Source organism: Ambystoma mexicanum, chromosome 14, assembly GCF_040938575.1.
Source record: "Ambystoma mexicanum isolate Mex_15411 chromosome 14, UKY_AmexF1_1, whole genome shotgun sequence".
Lineage (NCBI taxonomy): Eukaryota > Metazoa > Chordata > Amphibia > Caudata > Ambystomatidae > Ambystoma > Ambystoma mexicanum.
In genome coordinates this window covers 315,868,447-315,896,024 of record NC_090940.1, presented here as the reverse complement: position 1 = coordinate 315,896,024, position 27,578 = coordinate 315,868,447, and the positions used below count along the sequence as shown (strand labels likewise).

The 27,578-nt window shown below is 45.1% G+C and overlaps 1 protein-coding gene across 2 annotated transcripts in view; it reads right to left on the bottom strand.

The window, feature by feature from the left end:
- The window catches only part of TTC7B (tetratricopeptide repeat domain 7B), a 2,178,739-nt gene that overhangs the window by 1,729,348 nt on the left and 421,813 nt on the right, over nucleotides 1-27,578 (bottom strand). For both annotated transcript variants that reach the window (XM_069637452.1, XM_069637451.1), the window contains exon 5: nucleotides 15,624-15,745. In XM_069637452.1, coding sequence (XP_069493553.1) covers nucleotides 15,624-15,745 — 122 coding nt within the window. The remainder of the gene's footprint in view (nucleotides 1-15,623; nucleotides 15,746-27,578) is intronic.

Below are 27,578 nucleotides of genomic sequence, written 5' to 3'. Positions count from 1 at the left end.
CAGTAGCCTCAGTCTTCTTGCTGGTTTTAGGACCTGGGAGGTCGCTCCCGCTTAGGCGCTTCACAGGGATGGAGTTGCCCTTACGGGTTGTAGAGGAGAACAGAGCACCTGCTTTGGGCCTGGTCTTCCTCCTCACATATGCTTTGAGGTTCTCTGGAGGTGACCTTTTCGAAGAGCCCTCTCCAGCTGGCCAACCGATTCTTCAGGGCACGTGGGGTCAAGGCGTTGCACGCGGTACAGCTGCCCCAGCCGTGGTTTGGGTCAAGGCACCGGCAGCAGAGTGCGTGAGGGTCGGACGTAGAGAAGCGCCGTCGCAGGCTGGACACCTGCTAAAACCTGCTGTCGTCGACATGCGCTGGAAAGGAGCGCAGCACCAGAGGACAGTGCAGTACCTGACAATTGGAGAGAAAAAAGAGAAGGAGAATAACTTCTTCCAGGGAACAGTACATGGAATTACAAGGCCGGAGGCCTAATCCAGGATCTTTCGCGAAAGTGGTCTGTTCCCGTCGATGCAGAAAAGCGGACTGGGGAGTTGCACCGGTGGGTAAAATCAGGGGAGCTCATACTCTCAGGGCTACGCCCCAGTGAACATCTAAATTTAAAGGGGGAAGACCATTTTTTCTGGTGAAAAAGGTTCAGTTTCACGTCCCTAGCGAGGGACGCCCATACAATATGGAGGAAAGGGGACAGGACGTAGGAGTATCGCCAGTAATTGCCTAACCCCGCCTGACCATTGTAGTGCGACACCTCGGCTATACTGCTCGGGTGTTAGTCTGTTTTCTCCCAGAGCAGGTTGTCGGTGTGGAAGTGTTCGTGTAGGGAAAGGGAGAGCGGGGGGGGGGTGGAAGAGTTCACATGTATCCTACCTGGTAGGATAGGAATGGGAAAAAGGTGTTACAGGGGGAGCGGTACTGCGTCTCGCCATCCGGTGTCCCACTCCCCCGCCCCGAACACCCCTCACCCAAGTGATCCTCCTGCACTGGTCCACCCCCAGGAACTAGATCCAAATGGGATGGCCATGTCCTGGACACCTGTATGACAGATCCCCGGGACCAGTGGGCGAGATGCCTTCTGGTTTCTCACAGCCTCAACAAAGGAGTATCTTCTGCAAAAAACTACTGGTCTGGTAAATCAGATTAAAAAGATGGACAGAAAATATAGTAAATTCTGAATTAGCCCGGCCTTAAAATTCTATCAAGGCAAAATAGCTCAAAAATTACTTTACGGCATCAAACTATATGATCATTGTTAGGACAGTTTTTCTGAAGTCCAACTAAGGGCTTAGTAAAACCATTCTACTGAGGCAGTACAAGACTCCACTCTTAGTATAAGGCTGTACCACCCGAGTTCGGGGTAGCGTAGACAGAGCAGCCAGGCTTATCTTAGGAGGGAGAGAGGGTAGTAGATACAGTACAAGTGAAATTGTAATACAAATGATCCAAAGAAACACTGGAACACTATGTATTGTACAAATAAAGGATTTATTTAAATACAGGTAGGCCCAGTTAAATCTAGGGGTTAAGTAAGTACTAACACATTATATGAAATCACAATATAAAACACAACACTATACTTGAAAGTACACAGACCCAAGTATAGACCTTATTTGGAACACCCAACAGTAGTTCTAGGGAAGTCAAAACCTTGTTATACACATTTAGTATAGGTCAAGCCTATTCTTTGGGAGTAAAAGACCAATGGTTACTTTCAGATTACTTTTGGTAATACAAGGGCAGTAAGCCCTTCCAGTTGTACAGTGACTCTTGGAAAAAAATCACAAACAGTCAACTGGACAATATACTTTTTTTGGTGAATAGTGAAACACTTATTCTAGGTGCAGTAGAAACCTATAACCACTTTTGCCATAACACAGTTATACCAGGTGAGTAAAACCTAAGGATGTAATATACAATTACAGATGCTTTGGAAAACAGGGAACCCCAGATTGAGGTAAGCAATAACTCTCGTAACTTGTTTTGGTTGGCACACAGCTAACACAAGGTAAGTAAAACCCACATACTTTAACTTCAAAATGAAGGAGAAAGTAAAACCCAATGTCACACTTTACTGAATAGTTATTCTAGGTAGGCAACAACCTAATGTAGACTTATTAAGGACAGGCTAGCAGCAAGTCGGGGGAAGCAAGACCCAGTTGGGGGACACTCATACAGTTATCCTAACAGGACTAACCTGGTGATACCAACAGTTGGAGGACACTCATACAATTACCCTACAGGAATAATCTGGTGAAACCAACACATTACTTTTGTAAAGAGGCACAACCTAATCACAGGAGAGTAAAATACCTTTACATCTACTTTCTTTTAGACTGGTAAAACAGTGGCTAAGGAAGAAAAGATGTTAACCATACTTTTAAGAACAGTGCATCACACATTCAAGATCAGTAAGAACTTTTTTTAACTGTTCATTCTGAGAATTATAGTTCCCCACCAACTCTTTACAAGTAAAACACTTGATTTCTTTTCTAGGCATAAGTCCCAATCCCTTCAAAGTCTTTCCCTTACTCTTGGAGCATGAGCGTTCTCAGTGGCAGAAGGGGGGTCACTAGGACTAGTGACCAACAGGCAGTGTTAGAATAAGTTCTTTAGTAGCAAAAGTCAGAGTTTCCTTAGGAAAACTGGCAAACAGGTGAGTATTTTACTTCTAGGGTTAGAAGAGGGTCCAGGGGCTTCGCACAAGACAACCCAGCAGGATTCTAGCAGTGGGACTGAGTGCACTGGATGAGGGACCTCCCAATCACAGAAAATACCCCCGACTACACAGAAATCCCAACAGGCTTAAGGTAAGTATATACCCAGGCCAACACAGTACCTCAGCAATGAAGAAGAGATTGCAGCAGGAGAACTTCAGGGACTGCAGCCAAATACCCGGTCAATGGATTCCTTGTCCTGGAGTCTGAACACAAGACCTCAGAAGGGACTTTGCAGCAGGGATCGATGAAGAAGGCTCTAGGCAAGATTTCTCTCACGGCTGAATGCGGTTCTGGGGGTTTTGCGCCTTTTCAAGGAGCACAGACAAGACAGAAAATCGCGGTTGAATTCTCGTCATTTAAAAGGGCCAGCACTCTTTTGAGGGGACATTCTGGACTCGATGTGTGTCTCTGGAGATACACCAGGATGCCCACGAAGTTTCAGCGAGATTCAGAATTCGGAAGACCGTGCACCGCACAGTGGCTGGAGGTCCCAGGGTATTGGGGTATTGCAAGAACGCAAGATCGCAGCAACCCGTGGGATGGCTCAAAATGCCAGTCTTCTGGAGTCTAGTGGGTCTCACCAGGCTCTGGGTTCGGGTCTTCATTTTCAGAGACCCTAGGTCGATTGGAAGGAAGGGCTGAAGCAGGCTCCGGTTACCCAGCAGGCTCTCCGGTCACTGGAAATTATTCCCGCTGCTTTTCCTTCGTCATCCTCTTAGGTTTTCTGTTCTAGTGGTCGACATGACTTCAGCTTCCAGGTTTCCAGTATTTATCACGAACTACAGCACAACCTCTGCATTCTCTCCCTGCATTTTACAAGAAAAGGGCGTCTGGTTGTCCAATCAGGACAGCCAGCCCCCCCCCCACTGGGATTTATCCCAGTTGAAGGAAGGCGTAATACAAAGGATGAGGGAGTTTCGGACTCCTCCCCCACTTCGTGTGCTTACAGACTGACTGGAGCCTGGGTGGGGTGTCCAGGGGACTCCCGCCAAAGACAAAACTCAAACAAAGGAATTTCTCACCCTGGGTGTCGGGGAAAGGAACAAGACACGACAGGAAACACTAAAATGACAGAAAAAGAAGACAGGGGCCATTTTGGTAAAATGAGCACCCTTAAGGTGCCTTTACTGCAGCTGTGTTTACAGCCCGCGGTAAAGATGCACCAAATTAGTAAAAGGAATCACGGCCATCAGCCATTTAAGGTAAGCTTGTCACTGTAACAGAATTGTTACAGTTTTAATGTGAAAGGGGATACATTGTATCTCCCCAGCACTCCACAGAAGGTGGCGTGTGCTTGTTTCACAGAATAAAATGTACAAGGGATCCAAAGATCCTTTCTACCATTGGGAACTGTAGTTCACTCAAGGTTAGCACAAGAAAGTTAAATGGGGAGCCCCTAGGGCAACCCAGCAACAACAGGCACTTATTGCCAATAATTTGTTAGACATGATAACTTTAAAAAGACACTATGGAGAGTCTTAAAAAGAGTTAAAGATGAGGTGAGTGTGGAAAAAGGTTCCCACTCACTGAGGTATTAATGTAAAATATCCTACTAGAAAAGCAAAAAGTTCTGGAGTTGAACCAGGAAAGGAAGATTTACCAGCTCTGGAAATCTTACCCAACAATCATTCAATTTTGAATTTGTTGCCAGGCCTAGAAGCCTTAATTTGGAGGAAAATGATGAATGTTTCAAATTCTTTTCCCGGTGTCTCAATTAGGCATGAATTGGGTAATCAATCCCTCAGCTCTAGGTGGATTTGGAATTTCCTGCCTTTATATCGAAAAAGGTTAATTGCAGAAGAATATTCTATGGGGATGTTTTGAGGGCTATGAATGCGATTAATGAGGTAGGTTCTTTTAATGCACTCTTTACACTGTATGCAAGGGTATTTTACAAGAGATTGGGTCTAATCGGAGAGTTGCAATTAAGACCTGATAGTAAGAAGAAATGTCTAAGCTTATGGGATTGCATCAACACCACTGAAAAAATGCACGGCTATCCATCCTTGATATATTTGATGACTGAGCAAAAGCAACAGGGAACACTAGCACCTATTTATCCTAGCCGATTGGTTAGAAATTAATATATATTTTTTTAACAACTGTATTTATTAGGTTGAAACATGGAACATGGTCACAGAGACCGCAATTTCAACACGTTCAGGGTTTCACAGAGTCTCACAGGATATCCTGTCGATATTTGCTCTACCTCAACGCCCCCGCCCTCCCCAACCATCACCTCCCTCTCCATTCTGGCAGGCATCAATAACAGGGGCCTTGTAGAAAGAGTGTTGCCAGTCTGGGTTTGTGTGTAAAGGCTGGGACCTCGCAATCATTCTCCAGCAGGGGCTTCCATATGTCTGTGAATTGACGTAAGCGTCCTTCTTTGGCCGCAATTACTTTCTCCCAAACTTTAACCCACCAGAGAGCAACCAGCAGGTCTTCTGTGGATTTCCAGCAGCGGGCTATCGTGATTCAAGATGCCAGCAAGAGGTGCGTTAGCTGAGCAGATCTGCCGGATTTAAAATACACATCCGGCACTGGGGCCCCTAGGAGAATAACATCTGCATTCATTGAAGCCTGATACCAACCACCTCTTTCACTGTTGAAACCACCTGTTTCCAAAAGGAGTTGATGAGCTGCCAGTCCCACCACATATGAAGACAGGACCCTTGTGCCCCACATTTCCACCAGCATAGTGGCTCCAGAGTTGCGTGGAAATGGTGTAGCTGAACCGTGGAGTAATACCAACGAAACATACGTTTCAGGGAGCATTCATTGTTAGTGACACATCTAGAGAGAGAGTAGTTTCTAGCCCAAGTATCTAGCCATTCTTGGTCCTCTAGATGTCGACCAAGGTCGCTTTACCAATGGCGCACATATGGGTGGGACGGTCTGCCAACATAACCCCCCAAAGGAATTTGTATATCTTTGAAACACTTCTAGCTTGGATACCTTCCTGGGCCGTGAGTTCAATAGCCCCCGGGATCCTCGTGGCTCCCTGTCTGACAGCTGGCTGTGTTACCCAGTGGTGCAACAGCCCATAAGAGAATCTTTCTGCTTCAGTAAGTCTGAAGGCTGTTTTACATTTTTTTAAAGTGTATTGTTGGCCGCCTTCAAAGAGCTGGGCTAATGTTTGTAGGCCACCCTGCCTCCACCATTTAAAGGCCCTCGGTTGCATCCTAGGAGAGAAGGCTGGTGGGTTAAGGAAGATTGGGGTTTAAGGGCCTATACATTTAGGGATCTTCTTGTGTCGTAGCGCCCATCCCCAGGCCTTCAGTGTCACCCTAGAGGAGGTCAGCAAATTCATTTTTGAGGTTTTGTTGGCATCTTAAACCTGACCAATGAAATTATTTTTAGATATAATAAAGTTGGAACAAACACTAAATGTAAATATTGTGCTGCTGAGAATGAGGTGGAAACTATAAAACATTTAGTGGTGAAGTGTCCATCCCTACAACACCCCCTCGACTAAAATATTTTAGACACTTTTGTTCTTTGGATTATGTTGATCTAGACTACTTTTGGTGAAGAATAACCTTAGATTTGATAGCAGTAGGCTTTCTCTGGACTATTGAACTGTAGTAAGATGAATTATTAAGTTGAAATTTGGGTAATACCATTATTTTAGATTTTTAGAATGTTTTAGGATATTGATTTTGTTATTAGACCTTTAGTGATATGGGAATATGTATGAATGTTATGGAATATTGTGTTATTATCACAAAGGTCAGCAATGTCCTCTTCTTCAAAGGAAGTCTCAAACCCCTCCCCCTCCTCCTCACCTCTGTCTTTTCTCCTGATCTTCTTTTCTTCCTGGTTTCCTGGTTTCTCCTTTTTTTTTGTGAAGATAGGGACGGCCGCGAAAGGACGCCACCGCGATACCGTATAGGTAAGGCGGTGAAAGATCCTCCGCGACCGTCGTATGAGGGGAAAAAGCCAAAGGCACAAAAAACCCCTTACGGGAGAGTTCAGGTGGTGGTCCGTAAACAGACGGAGTATACTTGAAGGATCGAAGTCACCAAAACGGAAGGCAGAGGCAGTCCAATAAAACAGGCAGGGTCGGAACACAGGATGATCCAAAGTTCACTACAACGGGAGGCAGGGGCAGTCCAATAGCAGGCAAGGTTGGTACACGGGAAGGCAAGATTGAACAGCAGCGGGAGGCAGAAGCAGTCCAATAGCAGGCTAGGTCGGTACACGGGAAGGCAAAATGTTAAGCAGCGGGAGGCAGAGGCAGTACAATAAGTAGGAGTGAAAATTAGAAAGGAGGGGACAAGAAGAGAGAGAATGGGTTAGGTAAAAGAGGGCAGAACGGGAAGAAGGAAAAGCGAAGGAGAGAAAGAAACAGCAGGAGTGAGCGGAGGATACACAGAAGGCTTCCTAGCAACGCAACGACAAGCGAAAAACCAGGGAGCGTTGCAACGCGTACGCGACCCGGAAGCTGAAGGCTAAAAGCTCCCGGTCGCGTACGCGATCGGAGAAAGACTAGACCTGCAGGCACGTAGAGGGAGGGGAACGTGGCGGCAGACTCTACGACAGACTACGTCGATATCGATCCCAGACTCGCCATCTGCCCCACGATGTGACAGTATGCCCCCTCCGAAAACATCCTCCCCCCGGTTTCCCCGGATGGAAACGGTGGAACTGGCGTAACAATCGAGTGGCGTGAATGTGGGATTTGGGCTCCCAAGTGTTTTCTGAACAGGGAAATCCTTTCCATCTTACCAAATATTCGAGGCTACCCCTATGATACCGTGAATCGCATATCTGAGCGACTTCATACTCTTCTGGAGTAGGATCAGTGGGAAGAAGATTGGATTGAGACTTACGGGACCAGGTATCTTCTACAAATGGTTTCAATTGGGAAGTATGAAATACTGGATGCACCCTTTGTAGACTAACAGGAAGTTGGAGACGAAATGCCACAGGATTTATCTTGTGCGTAATCTTGTAAGGACCTAAGAACTTAGGAGAGAGTTTAGAGGGATGAACCCACCGGGGTAGATATTTGGTAGAGAGCATGACTTGGGATCCTACTTCCCACCCTGGAACCTGTCTACGATGTTTGTTAGCCTGGATCTCATAACGATCTTGTGCCTCCTGAAGGCTCAACTTAGCCTCTTCATGTACCTTCTGTATGTGAGAAAGAGAAGAATCCACCGAAGGTGTGTGTGAGGGGGTTAAAGAGATGGGTGGAATGGAATGGGGATGATAGCCATAGGTGCAAAAGAAAGGACTTATACCAAGTGCAGAATGAACGGAATTGTTATATGAGAACTCTGCCAAGGGTAAAAGAGGAACCCAATTATCCTGTTGTCGGTTGATGAAACACCTTAGATACTGTTCGAGGGTTCCGTTAAGTCGTTCCGTTTGACCATTGGTCTGAGGGTGAAAACCCGAAGATAAGGCTCTCTCTATGCCCAATTTTTCACAAAAGGTCTTCCAGAAGCGTGAGGTATATTGACTCCCCCGATCCGAAATGATCTTAGCGGGTATTCCGTGAAGACGAAATACATCTTTTAGAAAAACCTCTGCCATTTCTGCAGCGGAGGGAATGCCAAGTAGGGGGGAAAAATGGGCCAGTTTGGAAAAAGAGTCCACCACCACCATGATACAAGTGCAACCCTGAGACCGGGGTAACTCTACGATGAAATCCGTGGAGATGGTGTACCAAGGTCCTGCAGGAACGGCATCGGACTTCAATAATCCTATTGGTCTTTGATGAGATACTTTGTTGCGAAGACAAATAAGACAGGACCGTACGTACTTCTTAGCGTCCTCCTTTAAATTTGGCCAATAAAAGTGCCTTAGAAGATATTCCTGGGTACCTCTGATGCCTCTATGTCCTGCAATCTTAGAATCGTGACACCATAACAGTGCCTTCTTCCTCTGTTCAAATGTGGGTAGATACAATCTATCTTTTACTAGATAGAACCCATCCTTGATGTTATACTTGGTATCTATGGGGTGGAGATCCCCTTCGAATTTTTCTTTAGAAGTATCTCTGACTTGCTTAAGGAATGTAGACAGTTCTCCGATTTGTTTGGTTTTCGGAAACATCAAATCTCGGTTGCCCTCTGTCTCTGTAAGGTAATCACTGCGACGAGAAAGTGCGTCCGCCACCAGGTTCTGTTCTCCAGGAATGTATGTGATGTTGAAGTCGAACTGGGCAAAAAAGTGTGCCCATCTTGCTTGTCGGGTGTTATAACACTCAAACTGTTTCAACACTTGTAGATTCTTGTGGTCAGTCCTGATGGTAAATGGATAAATGCCTCCTTGTAACAGATGTCTCCATTCGACACACGCTAGTTTCATGGCAAGTAGTTCTCGTTCGATGACCGAGTAATTCTTTTGACTAGAGTTGAGTGTTTTTGAAAAATAAGAGACAGGATATTCGAGATTGTCATGAGCTTGAAGTAGAACTGCCCCAACCGCCATCGCCGACGCATCAGTCTCCAGTATAAAGGGGAGATCCTGATTCGGTTGTCGTAGAATGGGAGCAGAGCAAAAGTCTTCTTTGAGAAGATGAAAACTCTCCTCGGCTGCATCAGACCAAGTAAACGGCATAGAAGACTTCTTAAGTAAAGATGTAATGGGTAACACTCTTTGGGAGAAGTTTGGAATGAACTTCCGATAGAAGTTAGCTAATCCTAGGAACTTCTGTACCTCCTTTACTGATCTTGGCGAAGGCCAATTTAGAATAGATGTGACCTTCTGTGGATCCATCGAGATACCCTTACTAGAAAGGATAAATCCCAAATAGGAGATAGAGGATGCAGCAAAAACACATTTGTTCAGTTTGACGGAAAGATGATTATCTTTGAGACGTTGAAAGACTTCTCTAACATGTTCCTTGTGGTCTTCTGGTGTTCGAGAAAACACTAAAATGTCATCCAGATAAACGATGGTAGTATGGCATAGGAGATCTGAAAACAGGCGATCCATGAAGCGTTGAAATATGGAAGGAGCATTGACTAAGCCAAAGGGCATTACCTGATATTCGAATAGACCGTAAGGAGTCCGAAAGGCAGTCTTCCACTCATCTCCTGCTTGGACTCGAAGTAAGTGATATGCATTTCTTAGGTCAAGTTTTGTAAAGATGGTGGACCCATGTACAGCTTGGATTATCTCTGTTATAAGTGGCATGGGATACCGGTCTTTGATGGTTACTTTATTTAAACCCCGGTAATCAATGCAGGGACGTAGCTCTTGTGACCCTTTCTTTGGTATGAAGAATAGCGAGGCCCCTGCCGGAGACTTTGAAGGTCTGATGAGTTCATTGGCTAGATTCTTGTCCAGGTATTCTCTGAGATAGCGTCTTTCTTCCAGAGAAAGGGGGAACATCCGACAGAAAGGGACCAGAGCCCCTGGCATGAGATCTATCCCACAATCTTCAGGACGGTGAGGAGGTAAATCCAGAGGTATCTTTTCTGTGACTACCTCGGTGTATTCCTGAAGATCAGTGGGCAAACAATGAACAGATCTGGTCTCACAACAACTTGATGTCTTGACAACTTCATAACTAGGTTCAGGCAGGCACTCAGACTTGCAGGTAGCGGAGTGAAAGCTAAGAAGGTTCTTTGTCCAATCTATTTTGGGGTTGTGTTTTCGTAGCCAGCCAATCCCAAGGATGATGGGGAAGTGAGCCGCACGGATAAGGTCAAATGATATCTTTTCAGTATGTTGTTGGACTGACATCACTAGTACTTCCGTGGTGTGTGTTATCAAGCCAGAGCTTAAAGGTTCGCCGTCGACCCCCTCCACCTTCTGATCCTCCTTCTTGGCAATACGAGGCACACACTTCTGAGTGGCCCAGTAGGTATCCATGAAATTGCCAGCGGCGCCACAATCCAATAGAGCCTGAGCCTGAATCTCCGAGTCACCCAGAAATAGAGTTACTGATAAAATCATAAGGCGAGCATCTTCTGGGATCGCAGGGGTAGAGACTGAAAGAGTAACATATGGACTATTCGAAGCCCCTCGGAAGTTAGTCCTGACACTCACCGAGGGCGACCGTTTCCCGACCGTCTTGGAGGGACATCTGGGCAGTCCCTAAGGAGATGAGTCGAAGCCCCACAATACATGCACAGGTTTCCTTCTCTGCGCCTCTTACGCTCCTCAGAAGTAAGTGGAGCACGAGTAGTCCCTATCTGCATTGGTTCTTCTCGAGTGGATCTTGAAGAGGATGTAGGGACGGGAGGAAGGGGAACCAAAGGAAGAGACGCATAGGGTTTGGATTTCCTTTTCTCCGCGCGTCGTTCAGCCAAACGGAAATCAATACGAAGTGTAGCAGTCACGAGTTCATCAAACGTTGTTGGACGAGCGATACGGGCCAGTTCATCCTTGAGATCCTCTCTCAACCCCCGTCGAAAGATGGCATACTGCGCTTGTTCCTGCCATCCTGCTTCTGAAGCAACTTGTTTGAAGTTCGTGATGTAAGTAAGCAATTCTGACTCGCCCTGGCGTATATCCAGCAGATCTTCAGACGCCAAATAAGTACTCTCGGTTCGTAAGAAGGTTTGTTGTAACAAAGTCCTGAAGGCGTTATAATCTTGCAGCACTGGATCTGTTCGGTTCACTAGGGGGGTGGCCCAAGCAAGGGCATTGCCAGTCATATGAGTAATCATAAAGCCAATTTTGGCATGATCGGAGTCAAAAGTATGTGTACGAAAAGAGAAGTGAAGATTACACGCATCCAAAAATTCCTTGACCCTTTTGGGGTTCCCATCGAATTTGCCGGAGACTAAAGGAAGAGGAGGTAGATCTGTTGAAAGGCGTTCTCTTTCTGTCACTCGCTGTAGCAATGTTGCGTTTGCACTTTTTAAATTCTGAACCTCCAGGTTCAGGTTCTGTACAGCGGCTACTAATTCTTGAATCTGTTGGGGAGTTGCCATCTTGGTATTGTGGCGTTGCAAACTATCACAAAGGTCAGCAATGTCCTCTTCTTCAAAGGAAGTCTCAAACCCCTCCCCCTCCTCCTCACCTCTGTCTTTTCTCCTGATCTTCTTTTCTTCCTGGTTTCCTGGTTTCTCCTTTTTTTTTGTGAAGATAGGGACGGCCGCGAAAGGACGCCACCGCGATACCGTATAGGTAAGGCGGTGAAAGATCCTCCGCGACCGTCGTATGAGGGGAAAAAGCCAAAGGCACAAAAAACCCCTTACGGGAGAGTTCAGGTGGTGGTCCGTAAACAGACGGAGTATACTTGAAGGATCGAAGTCACCAAAACGGAAGGCAGAGGCAGTCCAATAAAACAGGCAGGGTCGGAACACAGGATGATCCAAAGTTCACTACAACGGGAGGCAGGGGCAGTCCAATAGCAGGCAAGGTTGGTACACGGGAAGGCAAGATTGAACAGCAGCGGGAGGCAGAAGCAGTCCAATAGCAGGCTAGGTCGGTACACGGGAAGGCAAAATGTTAAGCAGCGGGAGGCAGAGGCAGTACAATAAGTAGGAGTGAAAATTAGAAAGGAGGGGACAAGAAGAGAGAGAATGGGTTAGGTAAAAGAGGGCAGAACGGGAAGAAGGAAAAGCGAAGGAGAGAAAGAAACAGCAGGAGTGAGCGGAGGATACACAGAAGGCTTCCTAGCAACGCAACGACAAGCGAAAAACCAGGGAGCGTTGCAACGCGTACGCGACCCGGAAGCTGAAGGCTAAAAGCTCCCGGTCGCGTACGCGATCGGAGAAAGACTAGACCTGCAGGCACGTAGAGGGAGGGGAACGTGGCGGCAGACTCTACGACAGACTACGTCGATATCGATCCCAGACTCGCCATCTGCCCCACGATGTGACAGTTATACATGTGCTGTGTTTTATGGAATTGAATGCATTGAAAAAAGTTTTAAATTATTGTTTATATATGAAGTGTGTGTAACTAAATTGGTAAAGGTTGTGTTTCAACCAAATAAATAGAAATAAAAAAAAAAAATTGTCTGTACCAATCCTTTGGCTGTTGTGTCGGGTATTGCGCTTTTCCCCAGATTCCCTTAATTGTATCACACTTGTAACAAGTAACCACCCTGCATTGGTTAATTGCAGGATGGCTCTCACCTGGCAGGTCCTTCGTTTTACTGCTATGGAGCGGCGTTGGCACCATCTTGGATTACTTTCTGCAGCATTTCCCTTCTCTATGATGCCCACATTCACCAGGTCTCTGGGCTGGGCGGAAACCGCTTCTCCTATTATGGTAAGTCTGGGATCTGTTACCTTTGATTCTGCAGGGCCTGAACGGGGGTTATAACCAAATCAGCTTTTGAGAGAACATGGAAACCACATCCAATTGTTTCAGTTTGACTTAGAATGCAAATGCTAATCTCAAATCAGTTTCAAAATTCTAATTTGCGTTGGCGTTATAATTAGATTCTATGCAGTGATTTTTAGACCAGTCGTCAAAACGTCTTAGAAAGAGGACTTAGGCACTTCGTCATTTGATTAGTAGCTAGATATTCAAGTAATTTGCTCAGTGGGAGTGTTTAAGAAGACTGAATGAAACTTAATGAACCCTTTATGCAATAACCTTTTAACAGCAGCATCTAAAGAAATGCGAGTTACACTTCTTTTACAGGGATGTTGGTGAATCTTAATGCATTCTTTCAGACACATCATGAGTCTATTAAGTTATGAGAAACCTTGAAATATGGACACTTACAATTTGAGTGACTAGCAATGAGTTTACAGGATGCATCTGAAAGCGTTTGCATTATTATTGGAAAAATTAGTCTAGCAACAGGCTCATCCTGTTCTCGTCTTCCAATGTCATCGCTTTTTATGATGCATGCAACAGGTCATCAATTGGGTGGATGGTAGGTAGAAACAAAGTGCCTCCTCAAAGATTGATGCATGGAGAGGTTTGGTCATTGCACGGATGGGAGTCTATTCAATCGCTGCTTTAATTTAACAATCTACTTTACCTTCCTGTTTCAAAATTGAGGTTTGCATCTCCACAAAGGCACTTCTGGGTCACTACTGATAGAAATATTTTACCAGGACTATTCCCTCCCTCCAGCATTTGTGAAAGAAAAGGAAGATATTACTCTTCATACAACATTTCGTCTGTCACTGAGTTTGACCTCGTTAGGACCCTCCTACTTGCACGCCTAGCTGTACCACATTCCTAGTTTTATTGTATCCATCCTTTATCGTGCAGGTCTCCATTGCTTCCTACATACCTTTGCACTGAAAAACCCAATAGAAACAATGTGGTTACAAACAGTTTGTATGTTTCTCAGGTTTCTAGCTCAATCCCTCCTCCCCCCACCTGCTTAGCCTGGCACTCTGCTAAACTTTGAGATCCCATTTTCTCCTAGCTCCCATTTGGCCACCAAGATGTGAATTTTTGGAATTTCCTCTACTGAACCGACCTGCTGTTTTCAACGCCTTCTCAGGCCTGGCTCTGGTTCCTGTCCTTATTATCTGGAAGTCCGTACTTTTGTCTGTATGCTTTCGGTGGGAGTAACATCAATTGCTTATATGGGCATGTGTGTGCTCGTATTCTTGTTTTCCTCAGTGTTACTGTTTTTTTTACCCATACCCCAATAATATCACTGGGGGTGGTGACATTATTTTTGCATTGATGGTTTAACGCTTGAAAGGACTGAGCAGGATTTGTGTTGTTCCTCTGGAGCAAAAGAATGCTTAGGGGGTGGGGGTTGGGGGACAACCACCGTTTTAGCCAATGGTCTTCTTGATGCAATTGCTCTTAATATGGACTATTGCTCTAGGTGTCACCAGAACCCTGAAGACCACCATTCCTCATCCAGCCTGCAACTCGAACCGGTGTACAGCAGACCAGAGTTGCGTATTAATCAACTATTTTTCCTTGATTCTGTATTTAATGTAGGTTTTCCCAGTGACCATTATTGTTTTTTTTAATGTAGTTTATTTTAGGTTAACAAAAATTATATATTAATTATATAGCAGGACAATTAAGAGTTGCCATAACAATAACAATATAAATCACACAGAAATGTATCTTCAGTGCCTCGGATATTGTTAACTAATAAAGTAAAAACACGAAGAGAACTAATTCATGATTTACATTATAATATTCAATTAATTAAACAAATGTTCCTTTGACAGAATAAAATGTGTTCAGCATTTATAGAATAAACATATAAAATACAGACAGGCATAGATGCACAGTTCATTCATATCCCATCCTCATCCTATTATCTGATCACAGTAAAACGTAACCTTGGTTTCATATATCGTACTATAAACCACCTGTTCTTTTTTTAAAATGTACCCATATAATTCATTTAAATGAAGCCCACATTTCTAAATATAGAGCCTCTCTATTTTGTCTTATAGAACCAGATAAAATATGTAAATTAGTTATCCAGTTCTCAATCTGTGGCTTTTTCCCGATTTTCCAAACTTAAGATCGTTTTCTCAGCCACAACTAAAGCTCCATCAATCCATCGTCATTGGCCATATGTAACTTCTTTTCCATCTATTTTCGATAATAAAACAACCAGAGTAGGATTTCTAGAAATATTTATATGTGTTACCATATTCAATCTGCCAAACAGCACTGTGGCGTTCATCCCCTGTTCCAGCCTTCTTTTTCCTTTGTTTGCCAGTTTTAGACATGAACACACCACGGACAAAACATTTCCTTGCTTCACAGACTTATTGTGATTTTATGATGAACTTCTTTTCTGTAACTTATATGTTATGATGTTGATTTTCTTTGTTTTTAAAGTATAGTGGGACCAAAGTGTATGCGTTAATTCTATTTATGTTCAGCTGTCACCACAACTGGAAAATATGCAAATATTAAAGTAAACTGATGAAGAGTATTTGTAATAATAAAGAACTGAACAAACAAATGCGCAGAAAACGCAACTTAATATTACTTTTTTTCCAGGCATTCAAAACAGGAGATACTGTTGAGAAAATGCTAATCTTACCCATTTTTGAAAAACAAGACATGAGCTCTCTGAAGACCGGTTTCAAGAAAAAATCCCAGTTCCTGATCATGGGCCATTGGTCCTGGCTTTGGGCTTCTGTTTTGAAGATTACTAATAAGCATCTAAGAGCAGGAAAAAAAAGACACATATTGTAATCACTGGTGTCTTGGCTATGGTAACTGCTTTTTTCATCATAAAACGTGTTCTGTAATATTTCCCATGCGTTTTGTACAGTCTTAAAAAAAGGGACACATTAAAGAAAACATAGGTACTGGTTTCAGGTATTTTTTGGATTTAAAGTCACAGAAATAGAGCTGCTTCTTGATGTCCCACCAGTCAAACCTATGAAGATTGGTGGTCCTAAGTGCTAACCCCGGCAATAACCCTTCTAAAGTACATATACGCTGGGTCACAGTTGGTATTAACATGGCAATGTATTCATCAGAGCAATATCTTTTTAGGTGTGGCTAGAGAGAGTTGAAGCATTTTTGACACACTGCATAGTAGTCGTACACAGAATCTGTCCAGCATGCACTGTTCGCCAAACCATTGAGTATTTCGAATTGGTCAATCGCATCTTGGCTTGGCACAATGACTGGACTTATTGTTAATTCGTTTTTTTGTCTGGGATGTGGACTTTGCACTGCCTGTGATTTAGCAATCACAATAAGTGATTCAAATGAGGGAGAGGGTGGGCGACTGCTTCGGCACACATTGCAGATGGGCTGGTGAGGTGACATCGAGCAAAAACAATGCCTTCTCGGTTCTGACTAGTCCGACCTGGGGGCATCACAGCAAGTTGCCATTGGCTGCCGCCTGCCTTTGTCTTCTTCTCCTGGCACCAGGGGTGGGCTGATCAATGTGGCCTTCTGAGCAGTGGTACTTGAGTCCATAACACCACAGGTGATGGAGCTTAAGGATGATGAAGGGAAGATTTGTATTTTTGCATTTTCACACCATCGAATTCAATGGAACCTACAGTAGCTTTGTCTTGAACCTTTGTTCGACATTTGAGGTAAAGCCTTTTCCAGTATACTTACCTGCTCTGTGTAAAGAATGGAGGGGGGGTTTCTGTACGCCGCCTTCTGTATGGCAGAGTAGAAGCACAAAGCACCCCGGCCAAGATTCTCTATATTATAACGAAGGTAGAGCAATCAAGGCTTAAGCTCTCAGGAGGTGATGCAGGCTGCTTATTAAGTACAGTGTAGTCCCCAAGCCCCCACAAAGGAATGTCCACACACTAGGTTAGGTGATTACACAGTTCTTTATATAAATAAGGTTCAGAATATATACACAATCAATAACACTTTGTACTCTGGCAATTCTAATATGTCAAATATACCATTTCTAGGTGGCACCGCTCTTAGCTATTGACTCCTTTAAAATACTCCAACTGCTGACAGTTCCAAATGGCATACAAATCAAATAGTAAAGTGAATCAATATCAGACACAGGAAGGAAGACATGTTGGGTTAAACAAATGGCAGTATACTTTTTCCCTACTGAAGACACAGTTCTGTGTGAGGATCCCCCCTACCTGGGCGACCTGTAAATAAAGTGAATTAACAAGCACAGTCCATATACGTTTAATATAGTTTTGTTTCTTTCTAAAATGTTCTACTACCCCAATGTAACTAGTTTAGCAGAGTTCTTAGATGGTTGGTCAACGGATCCCTCTTGAGTGGACTCCCTTTAAGGCAGGAGCCACGGGTCGTTGAGATTCCTGGAGAAAAAGGTTAACAATGTCATTGAGGCCACAGTTTCGGCCTTTGCGTGTGCTCATCCACGATCGGTCCTGGACGTCCTACGAAGAGGATGCATGTGGTGCACCTTTACGATGAGAGTTTGTTGCCGCAAATAATACTTGATGAAGAACGTAGGCCCAGCAAGGGCGTCAGGGTCGTCAGTGTTGGCGTTGACGAGCAGGACTTGACCACGGCTGGCTTTCGGATCTTCGTCAGCGTCTTTGTGGACTTCGGGTGTCAGCGACCTCAACTTTCTATGGCGGGACAAAGCGGTCCACAGTGATGACAAGGGAGTCCTTGATTTCAAAGTCTCTTAGGCAATGGAGCATTGCGGCTCTGGTCGACAAGGTTACAGCGGTCCTCTGAAAATCGGTCGATGGTGATGGTCGTCTATGGCCTCAACGTCCTGGTGCTTACTTCAGTGTTTCTCGGCAGACCCCGTCTCCGGTCGACAGCTGTTTGGTTATAACTACCAGTGTGTCTTCATGAAGATAAGCTGGTGCACAATGTTTCCTCGTAGCTCGGGAAGAGGTCTACTAGCCAGGTCCTCTCTTGGATCAGTTCTTGGAGACACAACAGCTTTCGGAATGCGTCGAAGAAAAGCAGCAGCAAAGCTTTCTTCTTCCAGCTGGGCTTCAAGGTTAAGCATCAAGTTTCGACTTCAGCTTCTGAAAAACTTTAGTCAGTGAGAGGTTGCCAGATATAATGTTCTGTCTCTCATCCGTACTGTTGAGCCAGGTCCAGGCAGCCAATCATCCAGAAGGGCATTCAGCAGGTAGGCAGCCAATCAGGCTCACATTGCATTCAGGCCATTCTTCTCCATCCATACACTCAACAATCAATGTGGATTGGGGCAGGCACCCAGCCTTTCAGCACACCACACTGCATTCATACCAGTTTCGGGCAGGGCTCTCACATTCATTGTGTCAGAAACCAGAAATCCGAGATCCAAGATGGTGGCCGTTGGAAACAGACGTTCGTAACCATCTATCCTGCCAGGCCGCCACACAAAAGCTTCACAATAAATACATTGGAACCGCATGCAGGTCCACAGGCCCTCATTGGAAGAGCTGCTTGACCCAAGATACAGCGGCATAATAATTATGACGATGTGGATCGTATGAAGAGATCTCGAGCGGAGCACAGTGGGGGCAAGTGACCGACAACGGATCACAGGCAAAAGAAGGGCATCAAAGCAGGGTTGGAGTCGAGATACATCAATACGGCACTCCGGAATAGCTGAGGAATAACAGTCGGTCCCGACAAACAGATATGACAAAGGAGAATCTAAGCAGAGAGGACCAGCCGCAATGACCCTGACCGAGGAGGAGCAGCGCCTGGACGCTACCGGGACATGAATGGCAACTTGCATGGCTAGTGGAGGAGAGGCATGTACCACTGGGCAGCAGACCAGGAAGAGAATATATCAGTGGCACCATCAAAGAAGGTGAGGAAGAATCCCCCACCGACCTCCAAAATGGCGAGATCCCCCCTCTGCATCCAGAAGACAAGTAAAGGAACAGCACTGCAGCCCCCCCCCCCATCCAGAACCCCATGAGGGAAGCCACGGTACTCCACAGGGGTGCACCACCATAATACACCTAGAGGCACAGGTCGCCCTGCCCTCTACACAGGAACAAATCAGCCCGCTGACGTGATCGCACCACAACACTTCCGGGGAAGCGGGAGACTCGATAAAATAAAAAGAAAGAAAGCAAAGGGCTACAGCCATAACCCTCGTCCAGAGTCAAGGAGGGGGGGGAAAGGCATATAACCGAACCACAAAGGAAATCTACTAAACCCTCCAGAGGGACATAGAGGGGCAGATACAGCCCCCCCAAAACTCCTATTGAGGAGACAGAGAGGGGAGCTCCGTGGGTCAGACAGACCGGGAGCAGTGAAAGGGACACAGCGACACCTGCAACCAGAAAGGTACGCACCGCCCTCCAATCTAGGTTCGTGGGAGGGGAGGGTCGCTACCCAGAATATCTACACAGGGAGTCCCAGGGACGGATCATCTCCATACGCACGGAGGGAAAAGACACAGTACTCCAGGTACAGAAAAGGATCAAAAGGTGCCCAGGACTGTGGGATGGAGGACACGTCCATGAGGAGCCAGCCACAGGAGAATCCCAGAAGGAGTCAGAAAAGGAAGGGGCCCAGGCCTGAACCATATACAACCCCCCGGGAAGCATACAATAAAGTAAAGCTACACCAAACGCCCAGTAATTGCGGGGGCCTGGGAAAGGGGAGAAACACACAGAGACCTCTTGGATAAATAGCCAAGAGGAAGAACACCAGAAAGTAGGAATGCATGTAAAGGAGCAACAAGGCCTGCAAGCCCCCACCCTCAAAAACTGATCCACAAAGACGGCACAGCCAAAACTGATCCACTATGATGGCACAGGCGGATCCACAGAATGGGTAATAGAGTGGGTCCCTGCTCCACAGGATTGAACCAATAAGCCTCCACCAGCATCTCACGCAGAAGCGGAAGGCAAGATAACACCCTGGCAGAGCCCCAAACCAAGCATTCAGGGAGATCCGGGCACAGACCAGCAACGCACACCAATATTGCTTGACAATCGGAAAATCCCAGACTCTCCCCAAATACTGGGAAAACACTGGTAGGAGGGTCAAAGCGGTGTGAGGGACAGAGGCGCATGACCACCCGCGAGTCACGCCGAAAGGGAAAAGAAGCCTCACACCCAGAGGAAAACAGCAAGAGGAGAAGAAGCAGCCTCTAAGTAACGGCCCCAGAGACACCCACGTGACAACAGACATGTCCAAATCAAGAGGAAAGGGGTACAGCCGGCATCGCAAAACCCAGCATCCAGAAAATACCCCAGTCTAATTCAACTGTGGAGTAGTGACACATTCTCCAACATTAAAGGGAATGGACAGGGCGAACCACTTCCGGACGCGGATCTGAACTCGACACAATCAATGGCAGCCACAAAACAGGATATGCAAACATGGTTCAAGGAGCTTCAAGAGACATTTATGATCTCCGTTCACGACCAATTTGAATCAATAAAAGATTAAATGAAACAGGCGGTGCAAGAACTAAGGGTTGATGTTGCTAACCTCGAAGAAAGGACAGATACGCTGGAGAGAATAGTACAAAATGTGGAGGAAGAAGCACAGCAAATGGGCGAAACGAGAACATCTGGTCCACCTCACACACAATCTAGAAATTCAGTTCAAGGATCTGGAAAATAGGTCCTACAGGTCTAACAAAAGGATTAAAAATATGGTGGAAACGGCTGATGAGAAAGACCTCAAGGAGGCAGTCCATCAAGTATTTAAGGACATATTGGCAGGCAACGAGGAAGAATAAAACCATATTTACAGGATCCACAGAGTGGGCCCTAGGAGAACAGGAGCACCCGGCGCACGTTCACGAGCTGTCCTTGTCGCGCTATCCTCATACCCCCAGAAGGAAAAAATTCTGCGCAAAGCCAGGTCAATGGGGCAAATCAGAATGAACGGGGTGGAAATACAACTGTACCAGGATCTGGCCCAATCAACCCCACAGAAAAGAAGAGAGATGGGCCCAGTGGTGAAAGTACTGGTCGCCGAACAAATAAGATACAAATGGACCTTCCATGTTCGGGCTTCCGTTGACCTGCGAGGGTAAACAATATAGAATCACAATCTGCGACCAAGGGCTTCATATACTGAACTTGAGAGAGGATGAAAGGGAGGAGGAGAAACAAACAAGAAGTGAAGAACCACGGCCCTGGGAATGGAAAATGATTCACCAAAGAAAACATTTCTGCGGAAACAAGAAATGACATCGGCAGAAGCGCCGAAGGGGCAGACGATCATTCAGGAAAGAGACATCCCACGGGGCCAAGACGCAAAACATACACCCCCCCTCGGGGGCGAAAGGTACCCTTATCCAATGACCATTGAGCAGTAGCGGCCCGGTAAGGGGCCACATCGGTCCACCGGGGTAACCACTTGGACCATATGTGGGGTTTAGGATCCCCCACACAGTTTTCCCTGAGTTTACCGAGGGTCAGAAGCACAGGCAATTTGCCCGAGCAACCTTAGGACCACGGACCCTCCTCGGGGCAGTTCAACCAGTTAGGGGCGGTGGAGGGGGGGGGGGAGATTGGGAAGGGACAAGGGAAAATGGAAGGGGGTGAAAGCCGGAAGGGATGGAGGGGAAACAAGGAGAGGGAGTCAGGGGGGGAACCAGAAGAGAGGAAGGGGAGCAAAGACAGGATATTGCACAGAAAAGTCCATAAGGCATTAGGAGATGGGGGGGCCTGAAAATCCTAACATTTAACCTGAGGGGGTCTAAACACCCCGGTAAAAAGAAAAAAGGTGGAAAGCCTCATTCACAGGGAGTATTTTGATATCCTAATGCTTCAGGAGACGCATATCAGGACAAAAGATAAAGGGAAACTCCACCTTAGAGGATACAGACACACTATACAATCAAACATGAGCGAGAAAGAAGCGGGAGTACTCATGGCATTCCACAATAACTTGCAGATCAAAGTACACAACACCCTAGCAGATAAGACAGGGAGATATCTGTTTGTGAACGTGACATTAGAAGGGAATCCCCTCACACACACTTCTATATATGCACCAAACACGGGACAGGACGGATTCCTGAGCGATACAATAGGAAAACAAGGATTTTGCAAAAGGGGAGCTAATCTTGGGAGGTGACATGAACATAGCCTGGCAGCCCAACATTCATAGGAGAAGAAAAGGTAGGTACTAGGGACAGGCAGCGCCATCGACCGACCTGCGCCGAAAGATGGAAGCATTGGCGCTTTGTGATGTATGGCGGGAGAAGATAGGCCAACAAAACGGGTATACCCACTTCTCCCACATCTACCACACGATGTCCAGGATTGATTATTTCTGGATGTCGGTGGGACTAATGGGGACAATCCAGGCGATAGCACAGGGACCCATCTCGATTTTAGACCACGCCCCACTTTGGGTGGAAATTTCCCTGCCAGGCAAAAGTACAGGGCTATGGTGACAGAGACTCCCACAGGAGCTACTCCAAGATCCCAGAATGAAGAACAATATCAGAGAAAAGATATAAGAATACTTCACCCAAAATGATTCAGAAGCAGTGTCAATAGCAACCATTTTGGAAGCTTTCAAAGCAGTAATGAGAGGCCAATTGATAGCTCTTAAGGCGTCTATAGATAAGCAGAGGCTCCAATGGGAAAAGGAATTGGAGGGGAAACTGCAGGACATTCAGGGAGAAATAACTCGAAACCCCACTAATAAGATGAAGAAGGCCCCGAGACACATGCAGGGCCAATTGGAAGCACTCTGAACGAAACGGGCAGAAAAGAATCTCCTAAACCTTAAACACTGGTATTACACAAAGGCTAACAAGGCTAATAAATACTTAGCTAGACAGAAGCAAACAACACACTCTGGTGATTAAAAGTGTCAAAAATAAAAACGGGGAAGCGCAGACAAGCACAGAAAATATAGGAGAGGTCTTTAAAGAATTCTATCAGTCCCTCTATGCAATGGATAATCCCAATGGTCAGGAGCAAAAAAAGATACCAAAACATCGATCACCATACCCCAAATTCCAGAAGCAGACATACACTCCCTAGACAGAGATATCAGCCCAGAAGAGGTAAAGAATGTCATGCGAGGGCTGCCCCTAAATAAGGCGCCAGGCCCAGATGGGTTCACAGCAATATTTTGTAGGAAGCATATCGATATCTTGACCACAATCTTGACGAGGCTATTCAACTCATTCCAAGAGGTGGGGAATATCACACGATCAATGAATGAAGCTAAGGTACTGGTCTTCCACAAATCATGGAAGGATCCATCCCTACCGGGATCGTATTGGCCGATTGCATTAATCGACCTAGATGCAAAACTGTGTACGAAAGTACTGGCGCGCAGACTAGCAACTCTCCTCCACAACTTCACATGCCACGATCAAGCGGGCTTTATCGGGAAAGGGAGACACATACATCTGGTAGAGAAGATAGGGATTACCCAGACCCCAGCAATATTGTTCTCATTAGACACAGAAAAGGCGTTTGAACGAGTAGAGTGGTCACTCCTCTTCCGCATCTTAAAACAGATGGGGATGGGGGGGAACAGTTTTTCAAAATGATCCAAGCAGACTATAAAACCCCCTCAATTAGAATAGACATAAATGGAGAAGTCACAGGCAAAGTGAAGGTAACCAGAGGAACAAAGTAGGGATGGCCTCTGTCCCCGCTCCTGTATGCCATCTACTTAGAGCCCCTACTCATCAGATTCCGGGAAGCAGACACCTTGAAAGGGATAGAAATGGCAAGGAAATCCCATAAAGTATCGGCATACGCAGACAACATGTTAATGGCACTGACAGAACCATTACAGTCTCTCCCCGAAACGATGCAGGAACTGGAAAAATTAGGAGCAATTTCAGGGTTCAAAATAAACAGACAAATCAGAACTACTTATCCTAGAAGGGAATCAAGAGGAGATAAGGAGACTAGCATCCTCCCTCCAACTTAGAATAGCAGACAAGGGGATTACATATTTGGGCATCACCCTCATGGCATGGGTGAAGCAGCTATATGGAGAAAGCTTTCTGCAACTATTGAGTAGAATAAAACGAGACCTAGAAAGATGGAATCCCCTGACGATCTTGTGGTGCGGCTGAATGACCTCAATAAAAGTGAACACCCTTCCTAAGCTATTATATTACTTCCAGGCAATTCGGATTAAGATCCCCAACGACTTGTTTAAAGCCTTGACAAAAGCAACATGACATTCATCTGAAAAAAAAAAAAAAAAAAAAAGTGGCAAGAACGGTCCCGACAGCCCCTAAACACAGGGCTCTCCCTACCACACTTCCATAAGTATTACAAAGCGACGCACCAGTGGGTACTAAAATAATGGGTTACAGGGAACCCACCCAAAATAGGGCCTCACAGGACAGGGTGGTGGCCCCATTATCAGAGGTATTATGGAGAAGTAAACCCAATCAACACCCAAACCTGCAAATTAGTGAAGAGATGAAGGCAACTCTTGACATATGGGATGAATCGACTAAGAGAAGCATACTTACGAAAGAACAGGGCTTGTTTAAAGCCATGTTCGGAAAACCAGATGTTCTCCCGGGAATGGAGAGGGGGACATACAGGAAATGGGAGATAGCTGGATGCACAAAAATAAGGGATATGTTTCAAGATCAGACCATTGGATCATTTGAGGACTGTAAATCAGTTCTGGGCCCGACAGGTAAAGATGGATTCAGATACGAGCAACTATGACATTGGTTAGCATCCCCCACCATTACGCAAGCAGCAACAAAAGACCTAACCCCCTTTGAAACCTATACTACGTCCCACACTGGATCAAAGAAATTAGTCTCAACGCTATCCAAATTTACAAACTTGCAAAAAGAGGAACTCCAATGAAGCTATATGAAGAGATGGGAATAGACAATGGGGGGACAAGTACCTAGGGTTAAATGGGAGGCTTTATGGAAGAACATCCCTAAGCTGACGTGGGCAATCCAGGTGCGGGAAATGTGGATATAAATGGTTGTCCAATGGCACTATACCCCGGAGAGACTGAACGGCACATCTGGTCGGAATGCCCAGGAATTCAAGACTTCTGGGACGGGGTGAATAGTCAGATGCAAGGGATGTTTAGAGATATAGGTCAAATAGGAGAAGGGGTCTGCCTGTGTGGGATGTGGGATCCGAGCTCGAACGTCTTCATGAAATCGCAGAAGAGGAGTTTCATGGGCCTATTGAAAGCTGCATGGCTCGCGATAGCTCAAATAATAACAACAATCCCCCACCAACAACCTATGATTGGCTGCAGAAGGTGTGGGCACTGGTCACTATGGGTTACATATAAACTTCAGGGTAACCAAGAGACCTTCCAGAAAGACTGGGAATCAGTACTCTCGTATTTACAATCGGACTATATGGTCCAATGGTGCCCACCCAAAATAAGAATATTGGATATATTTGCATCCTGAACTGTTATCCTTGGATGAGAGGGGATATTTGCTCTTCCAGTGGGGGTTGAGGAGGCGGGGAGGGATGGAAGTGGGGGAGGAGGGGAATAATGTTGTTGATGTTTATATTGTTAAAAACAAAAAACCCAATAAAAACATGTGATAAAAAAAAAGAAACCAGACATCCATAACATGAAAATGTATATTGGTCACGCACTCCATTCACCCAGGTCCCACCCCAAGGGTGTACCCACAATATACAGGGTAGACACTCAAACGGAAAGACTGGTTCCCCCTCTCTCTGTCCAGGTTATATTAACTAATTAGCCAAACACAATACTACTACATTTCTCTGCCATGAAGCATAACAGACAATATTTCTAAACATTTCCAATTTATTTTTCACATAAAAAAACAATTTTATACATACATTTTCACCATCGCACACAGTATGATGTACGTTGCCGATACTTAAAACACTAATATACACAAAAATCTCAATTTACAAATTAAGACATACCATCATAGTGATAAAACACAAACAACCCATTTAATAGGGTGAAGGGAACAGTGGAAAGGTGATTTTGGAATCACAGACGGAAAATCAATTATCTCTGTTTCTTCAATTTTCAAAATGGTCATCACTCTCTGTTGTATTAGTCTCAACCGCTAAAGAGACCACTGTTCCATCAAAAAGTACAAAACACAACAAGACTTGTTATTATTCCAGTCTTACAAGATTGTCGACATGTTTCGGCCCCATTTCTCAATGAGACGCCATCCCCAATGTAATTTTGGAGTTATTATACTGGCCTTCTTCAGGACACACAAGTATGTTAAATGTTGTATTGCATAAATCTTTTATACCCCCATGATAAAAAACAAAATGTCACACTTTTATAGTTCATGGCGCGATTCATAATTCACAATCTGGCGCGGTTCATAATTCACAATCAGCCAATCTATATTATTTGTAGTTGGCCAAATCAGTCTGGTCATTGATCAGAACACATGGACATGTGCAAAATGTAGCCAATTCCAAACTAATTGGGAATTACACAGTATTCTTTTGTATCTAGGCTTATATTAATCCATTCTATCATTCTGATGGAACCCCGTGTGTTGCAGTCTTCAAGAGATCGGCCTATTTTTGACACACGGTAAGGTCACACAGCTTATGTAAATTACCTTATAAATATCCTAGTATTCTTAAAAGGGAGATTGGTCCAACCGGTAGTCAGTCACAAGTTATATTTCTTATGGACATGTCTATATGGCCAGATACCGTTTTTTTGACCTGTAAGAAAGACCACAAAGTGGCGAAAATGCCACATAAAAAAAGGTCACACGTAGGTTGAACATGGGTGTTTTGTCATTTTCTGAAACATTTTTGAAAAGAAGGGGATGGATACCCAATTAATTGTTTCCGTTATTTGCAAGACGGCATAGTGCCGCCAGATTATTGAACAGCTAGTGACACTTAAGAAACAGGCCTGGTTCATCCAGTCTTAGTTGTAAAAAACTTCTTCGCTTATATACAGGTGATCGAGGTCAAGGTCAGATGTGGAGGACATACTTTGTGAGTCCTACAGTTCTAAAACTAGGGAAGACAAAGAAGCCGATGTCCCTGTCCTATTTCTCTTCATTCGAAAAAACCTTCATTTGAGGCACATCTGCAAAAGATTTTCTTTTTGATAGCTAAACTTATTGAGTTTGTTTATTTATTTCTGTCAGACCGCTTACGTGATTTTATTTGCGGAACAAAGGTCCTGTAATTTATTCACCACGTATGTGTTTTCTGCTAATTACATCTAATGTGTGTTCTCTTTCATCTCTTGTGTCTGATATGGCAGCGGCCCTCTCGTGGTAGCACAAGATTTTTCAGTGCCAAGATCAGCCTAATTCTCTAGAAAATATATATATATGTATATTTATATTTTCCTCCCGTGTCTCTGGCGCCGGGGTGTAAACATTATTCAATATTCCTACAAGTACCGACACGCCGTTCACAATCGCGTAATTACAGATGTACCAAACGTATATACACACGTGCGAAGGCTACACTTACTCTTCACAAGCCTTTCCGATTAAAGAAAAATAGCCATCTTTTCTTCAACAAGGAGGAACCTTTCCCTCTTCCATACCATTTGTAAAGGTTAGTGGTGAGACAACCCTATTTGTACCCTATAATGCTGTGTGCATGGGGAAAGAACACACAGAGGGAATGGGAGTTAT